General features: G+C 56.5%; 1 protein-coding gene across 4 annotated transcripts in view; it reads left to right on the plus strand.

The window, feature by feature from the left end:
• The window catches only part of INPP5A (inositol polyphosphate-5-phosphatase A), a 157522-nt gene that overhangs the window by 55421 nt on the left and 84318 nt on the right, over positions 1-17783 (plus strand). For all 4 annotated transcript variants that reach the window (XM_064488576.1, XM_064488577.1, XM_031462056.2 and 1 more), the window contains exon 3: positions 15757-15857. In XM_064488576.1, the coding sequence (XP_064344646.1) occupies positions 15757-15857 (101 nt within the window). The remainder of the gene's footprint in view (positions 1-15756; positions 15858-17783) is intronic.

A 17783-nucleotide genomic window follows, 5' to 3' on the forward strand; every position in this document is an offset into this window, starting at 1 on the left:
TCACCCAAGCGTCCCCCTCAGTCCTGTCCCTTCTCTGGGAAGCAGCAGGGGCTCTAGGCAGGTGTGACCAGGTCCTCCCACCCTCCTGCTTCCATCTCGCCGGCTGAGAACCCAGGGTCCGAGCAGCGACCTCCGGGTGGCCCACCCCCCGCCTCCCTCTGTCTCTGCTTTGTCCCCCTGCCCTGCTCTCCCTGGACGCCGCCCCCCACCACCAGTCCCCCCTCTCCGTCTCTTGGCCCTTTCCTTGCTGCCCCTTGGAGAGGCCCCTCCTGGTCGCCCCTCGGCCTCCCCAATACTTATAGTGCTCTGTGGAGTCTCCGGGGCCTGAGCCTGCCTCCTGCATCCACTGGCTGCGTGGTGACTCCTCTCTCCCGCTGGAAGTGCAGGCCCCACCTCTGCCGCTGGCTGGCTGCTTGTGTCCCCCCGCCCCGCAAATTCATATGCTGAAGTCTAACCCCAGTGTGATGGCATTTGAGGTGGGGCCTCTGTGAGGTGTTAGGTTCAGAAGAGGTCAGGAGGATGTGGTCCTATCATGAGATGCGTGTCCTCAACGAAGAGTAGGAGACCCTGGCCTGAGTGGTGCTGGGGGGCCTGGCACCCCCGCCCTCGGAACTCCCATTGCCCTGTGGAGAGACAGCTGGAGACTGCCAGGGTGGCCCGGGGCCGGGTGCTTGGGGGGCCCCGGCAGGCACGGCTGTTCTGCCTCTGATGGTCAGAACCTGGTTAGGCCTGGTTTTCAGGTTCTCATCTGCACGCGAGCTCCTGCTTCGTATCCTGAGCGCCTGGGGGGGCGTGTTTGTGTTGGGGGGTGCTCCGCTCTTGGCTGAGTAACAGTCAGGGTCGCTGCACAAGGCAGACAGGTGTGAGTGAATGTCCCCACCCCCACTCCGCCTCTAGTGCGGTGGCACAGCCTCGCACCTGCCGTCTGCGTTCCCCGGGGAGGGTGTCTCCCTCCCCTGCCCCAGGTCTGCTCGCTTGGACAGCTGACTATTTGGTAAACTGGGAACGCTTTCTTTGTAGATTAGTGTGCACTGTTTTAATGGCTTCACAGTCTCACATCAAATGGACGGACAGGCCATCGTTTTTCAGTCATTTTTCTACTGATGGACCGTAGCTAGTTTCCAGTTTGTTTATAGTAATGCTGTAGGTAAAATTTAAAACAGATACAATGTTGACTCACATACAAATGTGAAAAATCAACAACTGTTGAAGATTTTTTTTTCATTGAGATAATAAATATTTGTTATTTATTAATGAGGGAACCAGTTGGATGTTAGAACTGGTTCGAATAAGAATCCAAAGTGCAAAGCCATGGCTTCTCCTGTCAGCAGCGCGGGGGTGGATTTGCTTCAGGGACGCGGACCTGGCCAGTAATCACCTGGTTCCGCCGGACACTGTGCGTTCCTGCGGTCGGCGTCACGGCTGTTGTTTAGAATTCACAGGTGTGCAAAACAGTTCAGAGGTAAGGCAGAGGTAGCCCAGATGCAGGCGGGCACTCCCTAGTCTCTCACGGCTTTTCCTGACAATAACTGAAAAAATCACATGGTGAGTAGTATCTGCTTCCAGCTAACATGGAGGAACAGGTACCAAATTTACCCTCTTGCCTTAAACAAATGAGAACCAGAAAACGTAGATGAAACAAGTGTCTTCAGACCCCAGGCAGCGGGCAGTGGCACGGAGACGCGGACGGAAGGTCAGCCCTGGTGCATGAGAGCGCGTCCCGGCTGGCACCCAGCAAGGTAACGTTGACAGCTGGATTGCTGACAACCGATCAAAAACTACCGGGCGGATGACGGAGCAGGGAGATAGGACCTGGTGTCCGTCTCACTGCTCTCGGAGACCCTGCTTTGGCCTGTTGTTTCTCTGTTTTCTCTTTCACTGACTTCTGCTCTGTATTTTTTCCTTTCTTTTGATTACTTTGGGTTTCCTTTGCTCTTCTATGTCTAATTTCTGAAGGTGGGAGACAGGAATGACCAACTGCAGAGATTTGACATGGGCATTATCACTAACAATCCTACAGATGTTGAACAAGTGATAAGGCTAGTATTGTGGACAACTTTTTGCCAAAAATTTTGGACATTTATTTGTAAGGAACATAGTTCTCAAAAAAAGGATCAAAACTAGGTCAGAAGAAATAAATGAACCTTCTATTTATTAAATTAAAATTTTGCTCAATGCTTTTTCACAAAAAAACTCTCCAGGACCAGGTGGTTTCACTGACGAATTCTGACAGACATTTCAGCAGGAAGCAATACCCTTCTCCAGGCCCTTTTCAAGAAGACTGAAGCATGGGTGATACTCCCTGACTCACCTGTGACTCGAGCAACACCCTGACATCAAAGGCAGACAGAGGCATTGTGTAATAAACATGCAGATCCGCATCCCCCGTGGAACAAATGCAGAATGTCGTGGGCATTTAGCACATCAAACGCATAGAACTATTTTATATATAAAAACGTGAGATACACATACACACGCATATAAACAATAGCATATCGAAAAGTTAATGCCTCAGCAGCACGGAATGCAGACCTGAAAACAGTGCCATTTGCAGCAACTCGCCTGGACCTGGACATCGTCATTCTGAGTGTAATAAGCCAGAAAGAGAAAGACAAGTACCATCTGATATCACTCATAGGTGGAATCTGAAACAAAACGAAACAAAAAAAGAAAAAAGAGGACACTAATGAACTCATCAACAAAACAGAAACAGACTTGCAGACATAGTGAACAATCTTATGGTAACCAGGGGAAACGGGGTGGGAAGGGGTAAGTTTGGGAGTTCGAGATTTGCAAATATTAACTGCTATATATAAAAATAGATTAAAAAAATTCTTCTGTATAGCACAGGAATCTATATTCAATATCTTGTAGTAACCTTTAATGAAAAAATATAAAAACAAATATATGGCATATATATGCATGACTGGGACATTATGCTCTACACCAGAAACTGACATATTGTAACTGACTGCACTTCAGTAAAAGAGAGAAATAAAAGGAATGCAAGCCTGGCTTAACATTCAAAAATTAATAAGTAGGGGTAACCATGTCAACCAGTTGAGGAAGAAAAACCATAAGGTCATCTCAATAGATACAGAAAAAGCACTTGACAAAACTCTAAAACCATTTCTGATGAAAACTCCCATCAAACTAAGAACAGAAAGGAAGGCCTGCGATCCGGAGGGAGCCCTGCCAGCCCCACAGCTGACAGCGCACCTCACGTGGGAGGCGGATGCTTCTGCCTGAGGGCTGGGGTGGGGCAGGATACCCCGTCTCAGCTCTGTGCAGCATGGCCCTGAAGGTCCTCGCCGGTGCAGTAAGGTGGGAGAGGAATAGTCACCCAGATCTGAAAGGAGGAGGTCACATTCTTGTCCATCGGCAGAAGCATGGCTGGCTATTTAGGAAATCATGAGGAATCCACAAAAACCGCGCTATCACTAATACAAGTGAATTTATTTAGTTTGCAACATACAAGGTCGATTTGAAAACATCTTTTTAATTTTAGTTATGAACATTTACAGTAGCACCAAAATGAAATACTTGGATATAAATCTAATGAAATATGTTAATATCTGCACACTGAAAACTGTAAAACACTGATGAAGGAACTCAGGGGAGATCTGAAGAAATGGATGTTCGTGGATTTGAAGACTCAATTATGTTAACACGTCAACTCTCCACTAATTGAGCCAGCAGTTTAACGCAGTTCCAGTCAGAATCTCTGCAGGATATTTGGGTAGAAGACTGCAGGATGGTTCTACAGTGTACGTGGCGGAGCAGTGGGACTTGAATAGCCAAGGCAGTTTGGGGGAAAAAACCAGTAAAGTTTAAGGGCTCAGACTTTCTCAGTTCAAGACTTACTGTTAACCTACTACAATCAAGCCAGTGTGCTTGTGGCAAAGGACAGAGAAACGGATCAGGGGGACAGCAGAGATGCAGTGATGGACCCTCAAATACGCCACGTGATTGACGGGGGTTAAGGAGAATTCCATCAGAAAAAGGACAGCCTTGTCAACAAATGGTGCTGGGACAATTGGACATCCATTTGCAACATAATTTTTCCATACTTTGTACCATACAAAACAATTAAAATAGGTTGTAGACTTAAATGTAAAACCTAAAATGATGGAAGTTCTAGAAGAAAACAAGGCAAAAATCTTGTGGATGGCAAGTAGACTTGTGGTGCTGATCACTCTGCAGTGTATGCAGATATTGAATGACAACACTGCACACCTGAAATGTAAATAAATAAATTTAGCTCTAAGTTCCCCCAAGCGCCCCCCCCAACCTTTGTGACCTTGAATTAGGCAAAAATTTCTTAGATGCAATGCCAGAAGCATAATTCATAAAAGAAAAAAATTGGTAAATTAGGACTTTTCATAATTAGGAACTTCTGCTCTTTGGGACACTATTAAAGATGAAAAGACATCACCGGTGTCGGGGAGATACTTGTAAATCATCTCAGATACATAAGGAACTCTCCAAAGTCAATAATAAGAAAGCAAAGAACCCAATTTGAAAATGAGCCAAAGATTTGAATAGACACTTTACCAAAGACGATACACAACTGGTAAGTACACATGTGAAAAGATACTCAGCGTCACTGGTCTTTCAGGAAGTGCAAATTAAACCCGCAGTGAGATACCGGCACGTCTCTGTTAGACAGGGTGGCATTAACAAAACCCCACGGTACCGTGTGTTGACCAAGGATGTGGCGCACCTGGCGCCTGCTGGTGGGAATGCAGAGGGGCACGGTCACTTGGGAAAGTCTGCCCGTTTTTATGAAGTCAGCATAGTCAACACGTGACCCACGGTTCCCACCCTGTTTACCCCGGACATGGGATGTGTCTGTTCACACGAAACCTGAAGCCGCGTTCCCAGCCGCTTTCTCTGTCATCCTCTGTGAGAAGCCAGCCTCCAGGCTGCAGGGCCGGGTTCCTGCAGGACGTGGGGCCCGGGGCGGGGGCGAGCCAGGGCACCGGGGCCCTGCACGGACTCTGTCGTCCCTGCCCGGTGCGCAGCCCTGGGCTCAGGCAGGTCCTTGTCCTTTCTGGCCCCGCTCACTGCTGTGGACTCAGCCCGACGTGCATGGTGAGGGGCTCAAGTGTGAACAAACACCTTTCTAGAAATTAATCTCAAAAAGAACAGCCTGGAAGCAGGGCTGCCTCGCCTTGTGTGGAGGCTGGTGTGGCCCCTACTTCCCGAAGACACCCCACTTCTTTCTAAGCAGAGTCTGCTGATGTAGCCGGGGCTTGGACTCCTCACCCCCCCGGCAGGAGGCAGCGTAGCCAGGACCCCATCACAGGCCCAGGGCTCCCGACCCAGTGCCGCCTGCTCCCGGCTGTGTGGCTGCAGGCGAGCACCTTAACCTCTCTGTGCCCGCTCCTGGCGACAGCAGTGCCTGTGCCTGGGGAGCCCCGTGGGGAGTGGTGGGGTAACTGCAGGTGAAGTGTAGGCCCTGAGCTCGTGTGAACAGTGACGAGTCAGGGTCCCTGCTGAGCTGCTGGGTGCCAAGCCGCTGTCCTGCTCCGGACCTGTCTGGCCGCGCGCTAGGGGTGGGGACGGACGGAGGAGAGCTGGCTGACTGGCTTCTTCCTGGACAGATGGGTGGGGACGGCTCTTCCGAGCTCCGAGTAGTTGAAGGAGTCACAGAGGAAGGGACTGATGGGTTTGAATCAATAAAACTCAGTTTTGAAAAACATTGTGACAAATGGAGGGGGACACGTGAGCTGCAGGAGAAAGCGGCCTGAGGCCCGTCCTCTGCAGTCTGCCCAGTGCCATCCAGGAGGGGTGGCCTGGGGAGCGGCACGTGGAATTCAGGGTTTTCTAGGTGAGAAGAAATGGGTGAAGTTAATTTCAGGAATGTTTCATTTAATCCAGTATGTCTAAAAATCACCGTCTCAACATGGTCGATCCGTTGCCGAGGTGGAGTGTGTATTTCTTGCTGCCTCTGGTTCCCGAGTCGCCTCTCCGAGTGCCCGGCGCCCAGCGCAGCTCTCCCCGCCTGGGCGGCTTCTCCGACGTCCCCGTGCCAACCAGAGCAGCTTTGCCCCTGGAACTGAGAGAGGCGGGCCCACCTGCTCAGTGCCCACTGGTGTGGCGGCACTGGCGTGTCCAGCCGCCCTTCTGGAAATTGCTCCGACCCCGGGGCTCCCTCTGAGGTGACCGTTCTGGAAACCCACGCCCACGGGGCCTCGCGGCTCAGCCTCTGTGGTCTGTTTGTTGGGCTTTTGATGGTCAGGAGTAGCTTGCGTCGTGTTGCTCACTGTAAATATTTGATGACAGTTATTTAAGTTCACGGGCGTAGACAACAACTGGCCGCAGGCTTCTGGTGATCTGTGTTCTGTGTCCTCACGTCCTGTTTCCTTCGGCCTCGTAGCTGCGGGGTGGCCGGCGCTTGTGGCCCTGCAGTGGGGACGTTCTCAAACTCCATTTCACAAATGAGAGAACGGGGGCCTGAAGAGCTTCTGAGACCTGCCTGAGTTGCGTTGACAGGATGGGTGCCTCGTTGCTGTGATTCCGAAGGCCGAGCTGGCGGCCGAGCTGGAGACACTGGGCAGGGGGCCACAGAGCAGGCGGAGGGAGCGGCAGTGGTGCGGGCTGGGGAGGCGAGGGGAGTCGGTCAACTGTAGGAAGGGATCAGTTGGCCTCCCTAGAGCAGGACAGAGGGGTGGAGGTGAAGACGCAGGGATTCCGAGGTGGGGGGAGGGCCCCCCATGACAGCCGTCTGCGTGGGAGAGCCCGGGGACAAGGAGGGCGTTTGGTGGGACCAGCAGGAGGGGTGGGCCGGAGGACCTTGGTAGGGGTGGACAGGGCTCACTCAGGCCCTCGGGTTCCCCCCTGCGGGGTGACAGCATGGAGGCTGGGAGGCTGGACCTCTTGGGTGAGCCCTGGGGCGCAGGCACAGGGACGCTTCTGCAGGAGCCTGTGTGGGCACAGAGCGGGGCGGTCCTGCGGGCCAGGACTCTGGAGGCTGCTGACGCAGGGTCCAGGGCCCCTTTGAAACGGGGAGACTAGGGATGAGGCCGTCACTGGAGGGCAGCTGAGGGCTGGGGGCTGGCGGTAACTGCCAGGATTAAAGGTGGGGAGCTGACCCCTTTAGACTGAGCGCTCACGGTCCCTGTGTGCTTGAGACGGCCCAGGGGGAGACGGGGCTGGCTTCAGGAGGGAGGCTCCAGAAGGGAAGGCTCGCATCTTGTGCTGCGACTACGAGTCTGCGGCTGCCAGCTGGCCCTGTGGGCAGAGTAGAAAGCCAGGCGCGTGTCTGCCCAGGACCCTGTCTCGGGGGGTGTAGTCCTTTTTAAGTTAAACTCCCACAGTTCATGCAGAGCTGTGTGAGCTCTGATGCTCCAGAGCAACAGGTTTGTTAGGACCGAACCAGGCTCTGTATTTCTGTCTCTTTGGAAGGGGCAGCCTGGTGTTCAGCTGTCCGGGTCTGGTGGACAGCAGCTTTGCAGTCAGCCATCGGGCGTGCCTGGGGGAGGCGGCGCCCGGGGCCAGGGGCTGCACTAAGAAAACTCCAGCCCCGCGCTTTGGGGCGGCCAGCCAGGCCCACACCATCCCGGGGTCACGGAGTGGCCCTCCTGCCCCACACAGGGCCAGGGAGACACCGTGGCTGATCTGACGGGCGAGGTCCCTGGACTTGTGGTGTCCTGGGTGCTGGGCCGTGAGAACAAAGGCTGGTGCCCACCACCTGCTCCTGGCGCCTGGGTGGGCGGCTGGTGTGGGGCCTGCGCTCGTCCTGCCTCCACCCACCCACGCGGGGACCGCTTAGCCCCGGGGTGGAGGGAGTGCAGCGGGAGGGGAGGACACCCTGCTGAGGGTGGGCGCTCGTCCCTGCGGGGCCTCTTCAAGGCAGTCGGTAAACAGCAGCGGTCTTTTCCTCTCAAGAAATTCCTTTGTCCCTCTCGGCTCCTTATCTCGGCTCTCAGGCTTCCATGGGCTTGTTTGCAGGATGTAATTCCTTTTTAGGTCACTCAGATACTCCTCTTCAGAAAGAGCCTAACAAGGCCTGGCTGTTTCTATTTTTAACGCTGACTAGGGCCAGCCGCGGCGGGCGGGGCTGTTCTGCCGGGTTCCTGGGAACCCACGGCCTTCCTGCTCTGCCACCTGCCACGCTGGGAGGGGCTGCTTTCCGTGCGGCTGGATGGGTGTGTTTTTTTGTATTCGCTATGCTCTTCCTTGCTGAAATGTCTAATTTGCTCTCTTTCAAAATATTGAGCTTTCCTTTGAAAGAACCCACGCGTTTTGATCAGTTGCCTCCTTTCCCCCTGAAGTTAGCAGAAGGGCCTTTTCCTCGTGAAGAACTTGGCCAAGCAGGTGTGCAGCTTGGGCGGGGCTGCGCCCAGGTTGGGTGGGGCAGGAGCCCGGGAGCCAGGGCTGGGAGGGCCGGGCTGCCTGCTCACAGCGCCCCGCCCGGCTGCCTGGTCCGGTCCCTGCTGTACTGTGTTCCCTCCAGGCAGACGTGGTTGAGCTTGCGGTCCCACAGCCTGGAGGGGCTTTTCCCGTCCGTGCTCACGATGTCCTGCGTCGGCCCTGGGGGGATCTCCAGGGAAGGCCAGCAGCTCTGTCCTCAGCTGCCAGGAGGCTTGGGCTGGAACTTTAGTGTGCGGCTCTGGGGCGCGAACGACCGTGGGGCCCATGCCCCCTGAGTCCCCCACCGCCCACCTCCTGGCCCCCATGGCATTGGTGGTGGCGCTGAAGTGACACGGCCCGTTTGATGCTGGCTCTGTGTCCGGCCTGTGCACAGTGACTGTCCAAGCAGGCCGGTGAGAAAGGACACTCGAGAGCCCAGGGCACAGGCATGGGGTCTCCTCCAGGAAGCGACCGAGCAGGAGTCCGAGCGGGCAGCTTCCAGGAAAACCCCGGCTGCCCGGCAGCCCCCTGGCACCGATGGTGTCAGTCGTCAGGTGCGTTGCTGCCGAGTCGGGTCGCGTAGCCTCCAGCTGAGTAAACTACGTCCAGACCGAAGGTAACAAATGCCCCGCCCTCATCCTTTCCTCATTACTCTACTACGGTGTGCTTCGGGACCCTGGCTACTTGTGTCTTGTGTGTCTGAAGGTGGGGAATACCCTGTAACTGTGCGGGCGTGTCGCTGAGCCCCTCCCAGCTCCGTGTGCAGTGGTGCCGCGTCAGGAGCAGGACGTGGGCCACGCGTGGGCCTTCACACCACAAGAGTGGGGAGCGGCTCCGTGCACGCTGCTGCCTGGGGAGGTGCTGTCTCACACACCCGAGGACATCTGTCCCCTGCGATGTCCAGAACCTAGGACAGAATCCCTCTGTCCAGCCAGGATGCTGCAGCGGAAGAACCACCTGTCACTGGGGTAGGGTTCGGTGAAAGTGTGGGGTGGAGGGCGTGCTCCAGAATCACCCGCCGGGCGAGCCTGTCCTCCCGCTGTCATGTGGGCGAGGGGCCTCGCTGCCCTGCTGCGGGATGTGTCTCTCCCTCAGTGCCGGTTACTTTTGCCCATAAAGTAGCCCACAGCTTCTCTCACTGGCAAAGGAAAATTTTTTTCTGTTAGCAGAAATCTGCCATAGTATGTCACTAAAATCCAGCATCTTCCAGTGAGCTGGTTTGAATTTCTCATCTTGTAGGGTAATTAAATCTGTTTTAAATGAGGTCTCTGATTTGTGTGTCTGCGTCTCCTTTGAGCGACACAGTTCCAGGTGCTGTCACCTGAGCCCCACCCTCCCCGAGGGGCGGACGGGTGGCTGCAGGCCGCATCCCAGAGGGGACCTTCAGAAGGCACGTCGGTATCTCTTTCTCCCAGCTTCGACACTAAGAACCAGGGAAGATCAAAGGCGAAAATTACAAAATCATCATTTCCCGTCGTTTGGATGCGCTCCCAGCCAAGACCCAGCCCGGAGCTCGGATGGGGCCACAGACTGGCCTGGGCTGGGGGCTGAGGTGGCCTTCGGGTTTCTGGTTTTGCTCCCACGCAGTTACAACGTGAGCATGCTCAGCGAGCTTTTCATTGTGGCGAAACGTCCAGCTTGTTTAAAGTGCAGAGAGCGGACCCAGATTCGCGCTCACAGCCCGCTTTGTTTCGAGTGACACCCCCCCCCGGCCCCCGTCATGTGAAGCAGAACCAGACGGCATCGTTTCATCTGTGAATTCCTCAGTTGTGTCTCTGAAGGCAGGAAAAACCCTCACGTGTCACCATGACATCTACAGGGTTAACAATAATTCCGTCACATCATTAAACACCCAGTCAGTGCCCCCACGGCCCCCGCTGTCTCATAACTTACTAGAGTTCATATATTGAAATGGGCCAAAATCTTGGTAGAAGTTAAGCATTTTCCGTAACTTTCTGGAGGTAAACTTGACCAACAGCAGAACCCACCTGTTGGTGGAGCCTGCAACTGACGAGCGTTGCCGAACATCCGCCCCGGGAAGCATCGTGACCGGGGCGGTGTGCGCACCACCCTCACCAGGCTCCTGGTCCCCCGGTGACCCCTCCCTGCAGCCCCGGTGTGCGGCCCCACTGGTCACCCGTCCAGCGGTTTGAGTCTTCCAGAATTCCACGGCACCGGGCAGAGGACACCCCCCTCGCCTGGCGGCCTTCCTTGGCTTCACCTTGGCTCCATGTGGTCAGAAGACAGGCGGGGTGGCTCCCGTCTCTGGGAGTTCGTTAGGCTTATTTTGTGGCCAGTGATGACCTTTCCTGGCGAGGGGGCCCCGGAAGACGGAGTGCCCTGCAGCTGTGGCCTGCACTGTTCGGTGAGGTCTGTGCTGGCCACGTGTCCTCCTGACGGAGTCTTCTTGGTCCTTGCGAAACGTCCTTTTTCTCTGGGAGTCCCCTGTCGCTCACTGAGGCAGCCGGCCCGGCCAGCTGGGGCCCGACGCACGGGGCGGGTGAGGTGGGTCTTCTCTCTTGCCTTTGGTCCGGGACTTAAGTCCTGCCCCCCACCACCCCACTGAAGGCCTGCACCAGCACCGCCCGGTCCCACAGAGCGTTCTGTGATGGCGGAGATGTTCTGTTTCTGTGCTGTCCAGGACGGTAGCCACTGGCCACGGTGTCTCAGGCTGCCCTCCTGCTCGGAGCAGGTCCCGACCTTTAACATGTAATGTGACCACTGATGCGGGCGAACTGCAGTCAGCCGCCGCGTTACTTGCTTTCTGTGTGTGTCCTCTGGTCTGTCCTGTTGTCCCCCGTTCCTGCTTTCTTCTGGATTATTTCCTTTTTTTACTTGCATTCCATTTTAATTTATTATTGGCTTCTTGCCTCCTGAAACATACTTTTTATTTTTCAAGTGTTTGCTCTAGGTCTCGATACGTGGGCCGAAGTGCCTCGCCTTGTGCTTCCCGCTAACACGAGGCTACTTCCCGGAGGACGTGGATGCGTTGCGGTCGTGTCGGTTTCACGTGGCGTGTGCGTTGTGTCCGTTCGCACGGGGAGCTCCGGCGCGCGGTGTTAGGGCTGCTGCAGCCCCCCGTCCCCCACCGAAGCCCGTCCCTCCTGCCGCTGGCTGTGGAATTAAGCTTTACTGGGGCGCAGTGCCTCATCCACGCCCGCCCTGTGGTGTCGCCACGGACACTCGTGGCCCGCGAAGCCTGAAGTATCTCTGGCTCTTCAGTTACAGTTTGCCCAGCCCGCTCCGGGAGCGCTCGCGTTAGGGCTCGTGGGGACGGAATTGACCAGGTCTTGCATGACGAGAGCTGTCTTCCCCCGGCTGTGACACGGGAAGGGCGCCGGCTGGACGTGTGTGTCGCCCTTGGCCTACACCTCATCCCACTGCTGCCTTGATCTGTATGTGGGTCTGACAAGCCTGGTGTGGGGCCGACTGACTGCACTGCGGGCTGTAGCTTCACTTTAGAAATCTAGGGGTTTTACTCGGGTGTGTCCTGGAGTCGGTCGTTTGGGGTTACTTTTCTCAGGTGCTCAAAAAGCCCTTCAGTGTGTGAGTTCGTCTTTTCTTATTTGGGGGAGGATTTCTTGGGGGTGTCATTTTATTTATTTATTTATTTATCCCTTCTCTGTATTTTCTTTTTAATTGAAATATAGCTAGTCACAATGTGTGTTTCTGGTGCACAGCATTGTGTCCCAGGCGTGCGTACGTATACATATATTCGTTTCCGTGTTCTTTTTCGCATAATGGTAAACGTTCTGTCCGTGGTTTTGCGTCTCTTCCGCGGGGACGTGGTAGCAGGTGCACGCCGCCCCCGTCACCTCTTTCCCCGACTGCGTTCCGTCCTCTCCACTCTCTCGGTGGGCTCTTCTGGCTTCTTGGTGGCTTTCTTGCTGAATGTTCCTTCAAGTGGATTCTCCCTCGACACTTTGTAACTCTTCTTTTCTGTGGCGACTTTGTCACCCCCCAAGTCCTCTCCTGAGGTTGTCAGCACGTTTATTTCTCTGGCTCTTTCTGACGCATTTCTCCTTAGTTTTGTTTCTGATTCCAGGTGTTCTTCTGGCCCGGGTGCTTGTCGGAGTGTGCTTACCTCCGTGTGGGTGTCGGCTGGTAGCTGCGTTCTGCTCCAGGATGCTTTCTCTGGGGCGGTGCTTTCTCCTCGATGGTCGCGTGGAGACTTCTCTTTACTGGTTCTCAGCCTGGACCTCCTGTGCGCCTCCCCGTGATGCCGGCACAGGCGTGATTCCTGGCTCCACAGCGCCCTCTCCTGTCCAGCGACATCTGGTGCTTGGGGGCTCCCGGTGCCCGTTGCTGGGCAGCAGGGGTCCTCAGGGCTCCTCCGTCTCGAGCCCCCGTCCCCCCTTTTCCCCCTCCTTTACCCTCGGTTTGCAAGGCCACCTGCCCCCTGGCTGTGCTCTGTCCTCTACGGAGGCAGCGTCCCCTGGCGTGCCGGGCCTGCCACTCCGCAGGGTTTCCCTGCCCGGTGTCTCCCCTTCGGCAGGGGCCAGGTGTAGGACTCTGCACTGCGGGCTGGTCACCAGGCTGGCGTTAGATCCCAGAGCTTTTTACCTTGTGCCCTTTGACCTAAGTCCCAGCCACGGTGACCGCCTGGCCTCTGTTGCTCTGGGTCTGGCTCTGGGACCGCATGTCTGAGCGCGCTCTCGGGCCTGACTCACTCCACGTGTGTTCTGCTCGTGTCACTTCTTCTCGTTTTGTTGCTAGGACGTTTCCCTAAGGAGAGCCTTGCCCTCCCGGACTTGTTTCTCCGCAGGAGGAGACGGACGGCGTAAAGCAGGCAGGGTGAATTCTTGCTGCGCTCTGTTTATTTACCAGTTTTCAAAAGAAGTCCTGGTTCCAGGATGACCAGTGTGTGGGGTCTTTTCTTCAGTATCGTTGTGAACTCACGGCTGGAAGAACTTTCACGCGTGTGACTTTCAGTCCATTTTAGACGCCCGTGGCCTGTCCCAGGTGGATTGGAGCGTCAGGTGAGGCACAGCCCTGGCTGTGGCGCGGACCCCACCATCCAGGTGGACGGAGGCGGGACCCTCCTCCACCTCCGTAATGCCCTGTGACGCTTCACCTGGCCTGTGGTGAGGTGACCGGAGCCAGAGGCAGGAGCAAGGGTTCTCTGACCGAGCTTTCACCACGAGCTCACCCCGCCCGGGCTGGGGCCAGGCACATGGTCCAGTGGGAGGGCGGGCACAGGGGCTGCGGGTGAGCCCAGAGCAGCAGGTGACAGGACAGTCCTGGCGCCTGGGTGGGGGCGTGGTCGGAGCCCATCTGCGGGGCTCGGGACACGGGGAGCGGGTGGGGTTTGGGGCTGAGGAGGGCTTGGGGGCGCAGAGGCAGGTGGCATGTGGGGCAACCCCTTAAAAGCCCTGAACCTGGGGGCTTGCGGTACGTGCACGTGATGCAGGCGGTTCTGGTTTAAGTGGGTGGGACCTTCACCGGCTGCCACGTGGGAGCACAGACTGAGGACGCCTGCCACACGTCTGTCCCCGTGGGGGGACCCGAGCCCCGAGGTAGGGGAAGCACCCGCCTCTGAGGTTCCAGGGTTCCTCGCCGTGGCCGTGACTGTCTGTGCTCTTACGCTTCACACCCGTGGGCCTGAAGTGGGAGGTCAGGGAGGCTCAGGCCGTGTTGTCCGTGGACGTGGCCCGTGCACAGCCCAGCAGGCGGTGCCGGTGGTCTGGGGCATTGTGCAGGAAGTGTTGTTTCAGGGGATGAAGTAATAGGAATCATTTTATGGTGAATTAGAACCTAGTTTCAGGTTAATTGCTTCACCGTAAGTCAAGTTTCTTCTAAGTTAAATTGTGATTGCTAGTTCAGATGTGCTGGGTAGAGGTCTTCCTCCCTGGAGGTGTGGCGTGGGTGGGGAGGTGTTGAGGGCTCATGGAGGAGCTCACCTGTTGGAACTGACGGTGGGCTTCCCCAGCCTCTGTCCAGGCAGAGCCGTGGTGCAGGAAGTCCACAAGGTCCCTGACGTTGAGAAGTCTGGGGGCCGCTGTGCTGGGACAGGTGAGACCTAAACACAGGTGGCAGGTATGGGAGGGGTGGGGTGGACGGTGCACGGGAGGCCAAGGACACGTGGAGACGTGTGGATGCGTGGCCCTGGTCCTGCGGTGGGCACAGGTGCTGGAAGTGCTTGGGTGTCGTAGTGCCTTGTCACCCCATAGCTTGGCTAGAGCCCGGCCCTCTGAAGGGGGTTGGGTGGGGCTCAAAAGACAGGAAGGGACAGCAGATTGCATCAGTCAGCGAGTCTTCACCTGAGCCCGGGGCTTTGCTCGCCGGGGGTCTTCAGAGACCTGCACTAAACACATCGCAGGCGCGCTCCCCCAATTAGTCCTTCAGCTGAGACTCAGGAGGACAGAAGGCGGGTCACTTGCAGGGCCGGGGCGGCTGTGGCCGGGGGGCAGACGGCCCTCCCGCTGGGTGTGCGGATGCGCGTGACCGATGCTGAGATCTGCTGCTTGCAGGGTGCCAGCCACCATAAGCGCCTCAGAGGCAGCCCGTGTTGCTGTTTCGGGAGGCCCCGGGAGAGGGGAGAAGCCAGAGCTGAGGGGGAGCACCACGGGCAGGAGCAGGGCGTGTGTGGTGAGGGGACGTGGGGACCTGTGGGTCACCCCGAGACGCCCAGTGCAGTTTCCTGCGGGGGGTGAGACACGACCTGGGAGGCGCCAGGCCCCACTGCCGGGTGGGGTGTGGGGCAGCTGGACGGTGTGGTCAGGACGGCCCTCCTTGTGCTTCTGATGGAGCCACTGGGGAGCTCGTCTGGCCCCGTCCTCGAGGACGGCTCCATGGTCCAGTGACAAAGGTGTGGGTGGGCTGGGTGCTGCCTTGGGGCCAGTTTGGTCAGAGTCTGGGGAGATGGGGAGAACCCTGGTGACCAGGGACACGCGCTGCCAGGCCTGGACCTGAGGCTGTGGAAGGGCTGGCACTGAGAGGAGGTGGCCGAGCCAGCTGTGCCACCAAGTGGCCATGTGCAGCCAGCTGACCGCAGCCGTGTCCTCTGCCTCGAGGGTGGATGGGAGGTAGGTTGGCATCCAGTTGGTGTCCTTGTGTGGTCAGCTCTGCTGCCTTCCAGACGGGGGTGTGGGTGCACGCACACACGTGCACCAGGGACCCCTCATGGGGGACGTGGCGGGATCAGACACGTGTCACATTAGGATGGCCTTTCTGGATGCTCTACAGTTGACACGTCTGACTACAGTTGGGAGAAAATGCCCAGATTCCTAAAGAAGCTTCTCAGAAGCTGTGAGTCCTTTCTGGGGATTTGTAGCCAAGGGAGAGGGAAGACCCGGGACCACGGTGACTGGAAGCACACGGGGTGCGAGCCCCAGAGCTTCGCCATGGCCGAGCCTGGCGCAGCCCGCGCAGCCCTGACCTGTCGTCTGCTTCCCCCAGGTGGCCCACGCGCACCGGCCGCACTTCCTGGCCCTGCACTGCCAGGAGTTCGGAGGCAAGAACTACGAAGCCTCCATGTCGCATGTGGACAAGTTTGTCAAGTAAGTCCTGGCGCCCACGTCCCTGTGCTTGCTTCTGGTGGGGCCCAGCGTGTGACAGCATGGCTGGGGGAGTTGACGGTGTGGCCCTGGGGGGGTGTAGGGTAATGGAGTGGCCCTGGGGGGTGACAGTGTGTCCTTGGAGGGTGACAGTGTGGCCCTGGGGTGAGGGGTGCAGGGTGACAGTGCCCCCTGGGCTCGAGACTTCAGCAGAGATTTGGCCAGTCACACCTCACGTGGCCTAATGGCTGCCACTCTGCTGCTGCTGCTGCTGCTGCTGCTGCTGCGGACGGACAGGTGGATGGACAGGACTGGTGTCCCTGCAGCTGCTCAGAGCTTGTCACAGTGAGACAGGGACAGAGCATCACCGTCCATGGGTGGCAGGAGCCATGGGCATTGAGCCCTCTGAGCACAGGGGTCATTTGTTAAAGGGTAGGTTTTTTAAAACTGCCAAATTAGCCCCTACCCCAAAATCCAAAGGTGTGGGTGGGCTGGGTGCTGCCTTGGGGCCAGTTTAGGCGGAGTCCGGTGAGGTGGGGAGAACCCTGGTGACCAGGGACACGCAGTAACCCTGCAGCTCCGCAGGGCGGGTGTCCTCACCGCCGGCGCCGGGTGTCCGTGAGGGTGGGCCTGCTCCCCCTCGCCCCGGACTGTGGCGGGTGGCTGCCGGTCAGGGGAGCCGCTGGTGTCCTGGGCCGGGAGGAGATGATGCTGGGTCCCCCTCTCGTCGTGCCCCCGCCCAGGACGGATTTCAGTTGTGTTAGTGAGTAAACGTGAAGGGCGTAACGGCTGTTCTGAGAGTAAAGGGTAGGAGATCAGAGCTTTGGGGGCAGAGAGAGATTTCTTGAAAAAGCCCCCAGAAGGGAACAACAGATTCGACCACGTTGAAATTAAAACCTTTGTTTATCGAAAGACACTAGGAACCGAGTAGAAGTTTAGCCGCACGCGGGAAAAGATCCCTGTGACACACTTGACTGACAAAAGCCATCAGTATTTAAACATATAAAGAAGCCAGCACGTCCCCGCCTGTGTGTCCCAGAGAAGAGCAGGCCGGTGGCCCCCGCGGCCTGGGTCCCGCTCCCGAGCCGCTGGCTTCACACCAGGCCCCTCCTGCCCTCGAGCTGCTGCTGGAGACGTTTTTTGTACGTAACATACGGCGTTACTACTTTTACTTTAGGCAGTTATTGTCAGAGAGACTGAAAGCGAGGGAGACGTCACCCGTTCCGTCCCCGCCCTTCGCCGCCCCGCCGCGGGCTCTGCCTTCGCCCCCGCGCTGACCCTCACCCAGGCCGCCGCTGAGCATCTCGCTCAGCTTCTGTGGGTCTGGAAAACAAGCCTTTGTCTTCACTCTTGAAAGATACCTTTGTTGGGAGCAGAATTCTGGCTTGTCCATTTTCCCCTTTCGGGCTTCAAGGCCATTGTCCTATTGTCTTCGGGTCGGGATTGTTTCTGACGAGAACCCGGCCTTTGTTCGCATCTTAATTTTCTGTATATAGTGTGTCTTTTTCCCTGACTGCTGGAGTTTGTCTTTCTGGCTGGTTTGCAGCAACTTGATTGTTTTGCTTTAGTTTGATTTTCTTTGTGTTTATTTTGTTTGGGGCCCTTTGAGCTTTTTCAACCTGTAGGTTTATAATTTTACACTGATGCGGGACAAGCGTGTCCATGATTCTTCTGCATGTTCTTCTTCCTCCCTTCTGCCTTGTTGTTGGACTCCAGTTTCAGTTCATCTTTCCTCTTTGCTTCAGTGTGGATAGTTTCTGTGTCTTTCAGTCATGAATCTGTCCTTTTTTATGTTTTCATCTGCTGTTGGCTCCGCTCAGTGAATTTATCTCTGATTCTGGATTTTTCAGCTCTGGAAGTTTCATTTGTGGTTTTTATATTCCCTGTCTTTCCTCATTATGTTCATGTTTTTGTTTAAATCTTTGGTCA

Source organism: Camelus dromedarius, chromosome 8 (genome assembly GCF_036321535.1).
Source record: "Camelus dromedarius isolate mCamDro1 chromosome 8, mCamDro1.pat, whole genome shotgun sequence".
Classification (NCBI taxonomy): domain Eukaryota; kingdom Metazoa; phylum Chordata; class Mammalia; order Artiodactyla; family Camelidae; genus Camelus; species Camelus dromedarius.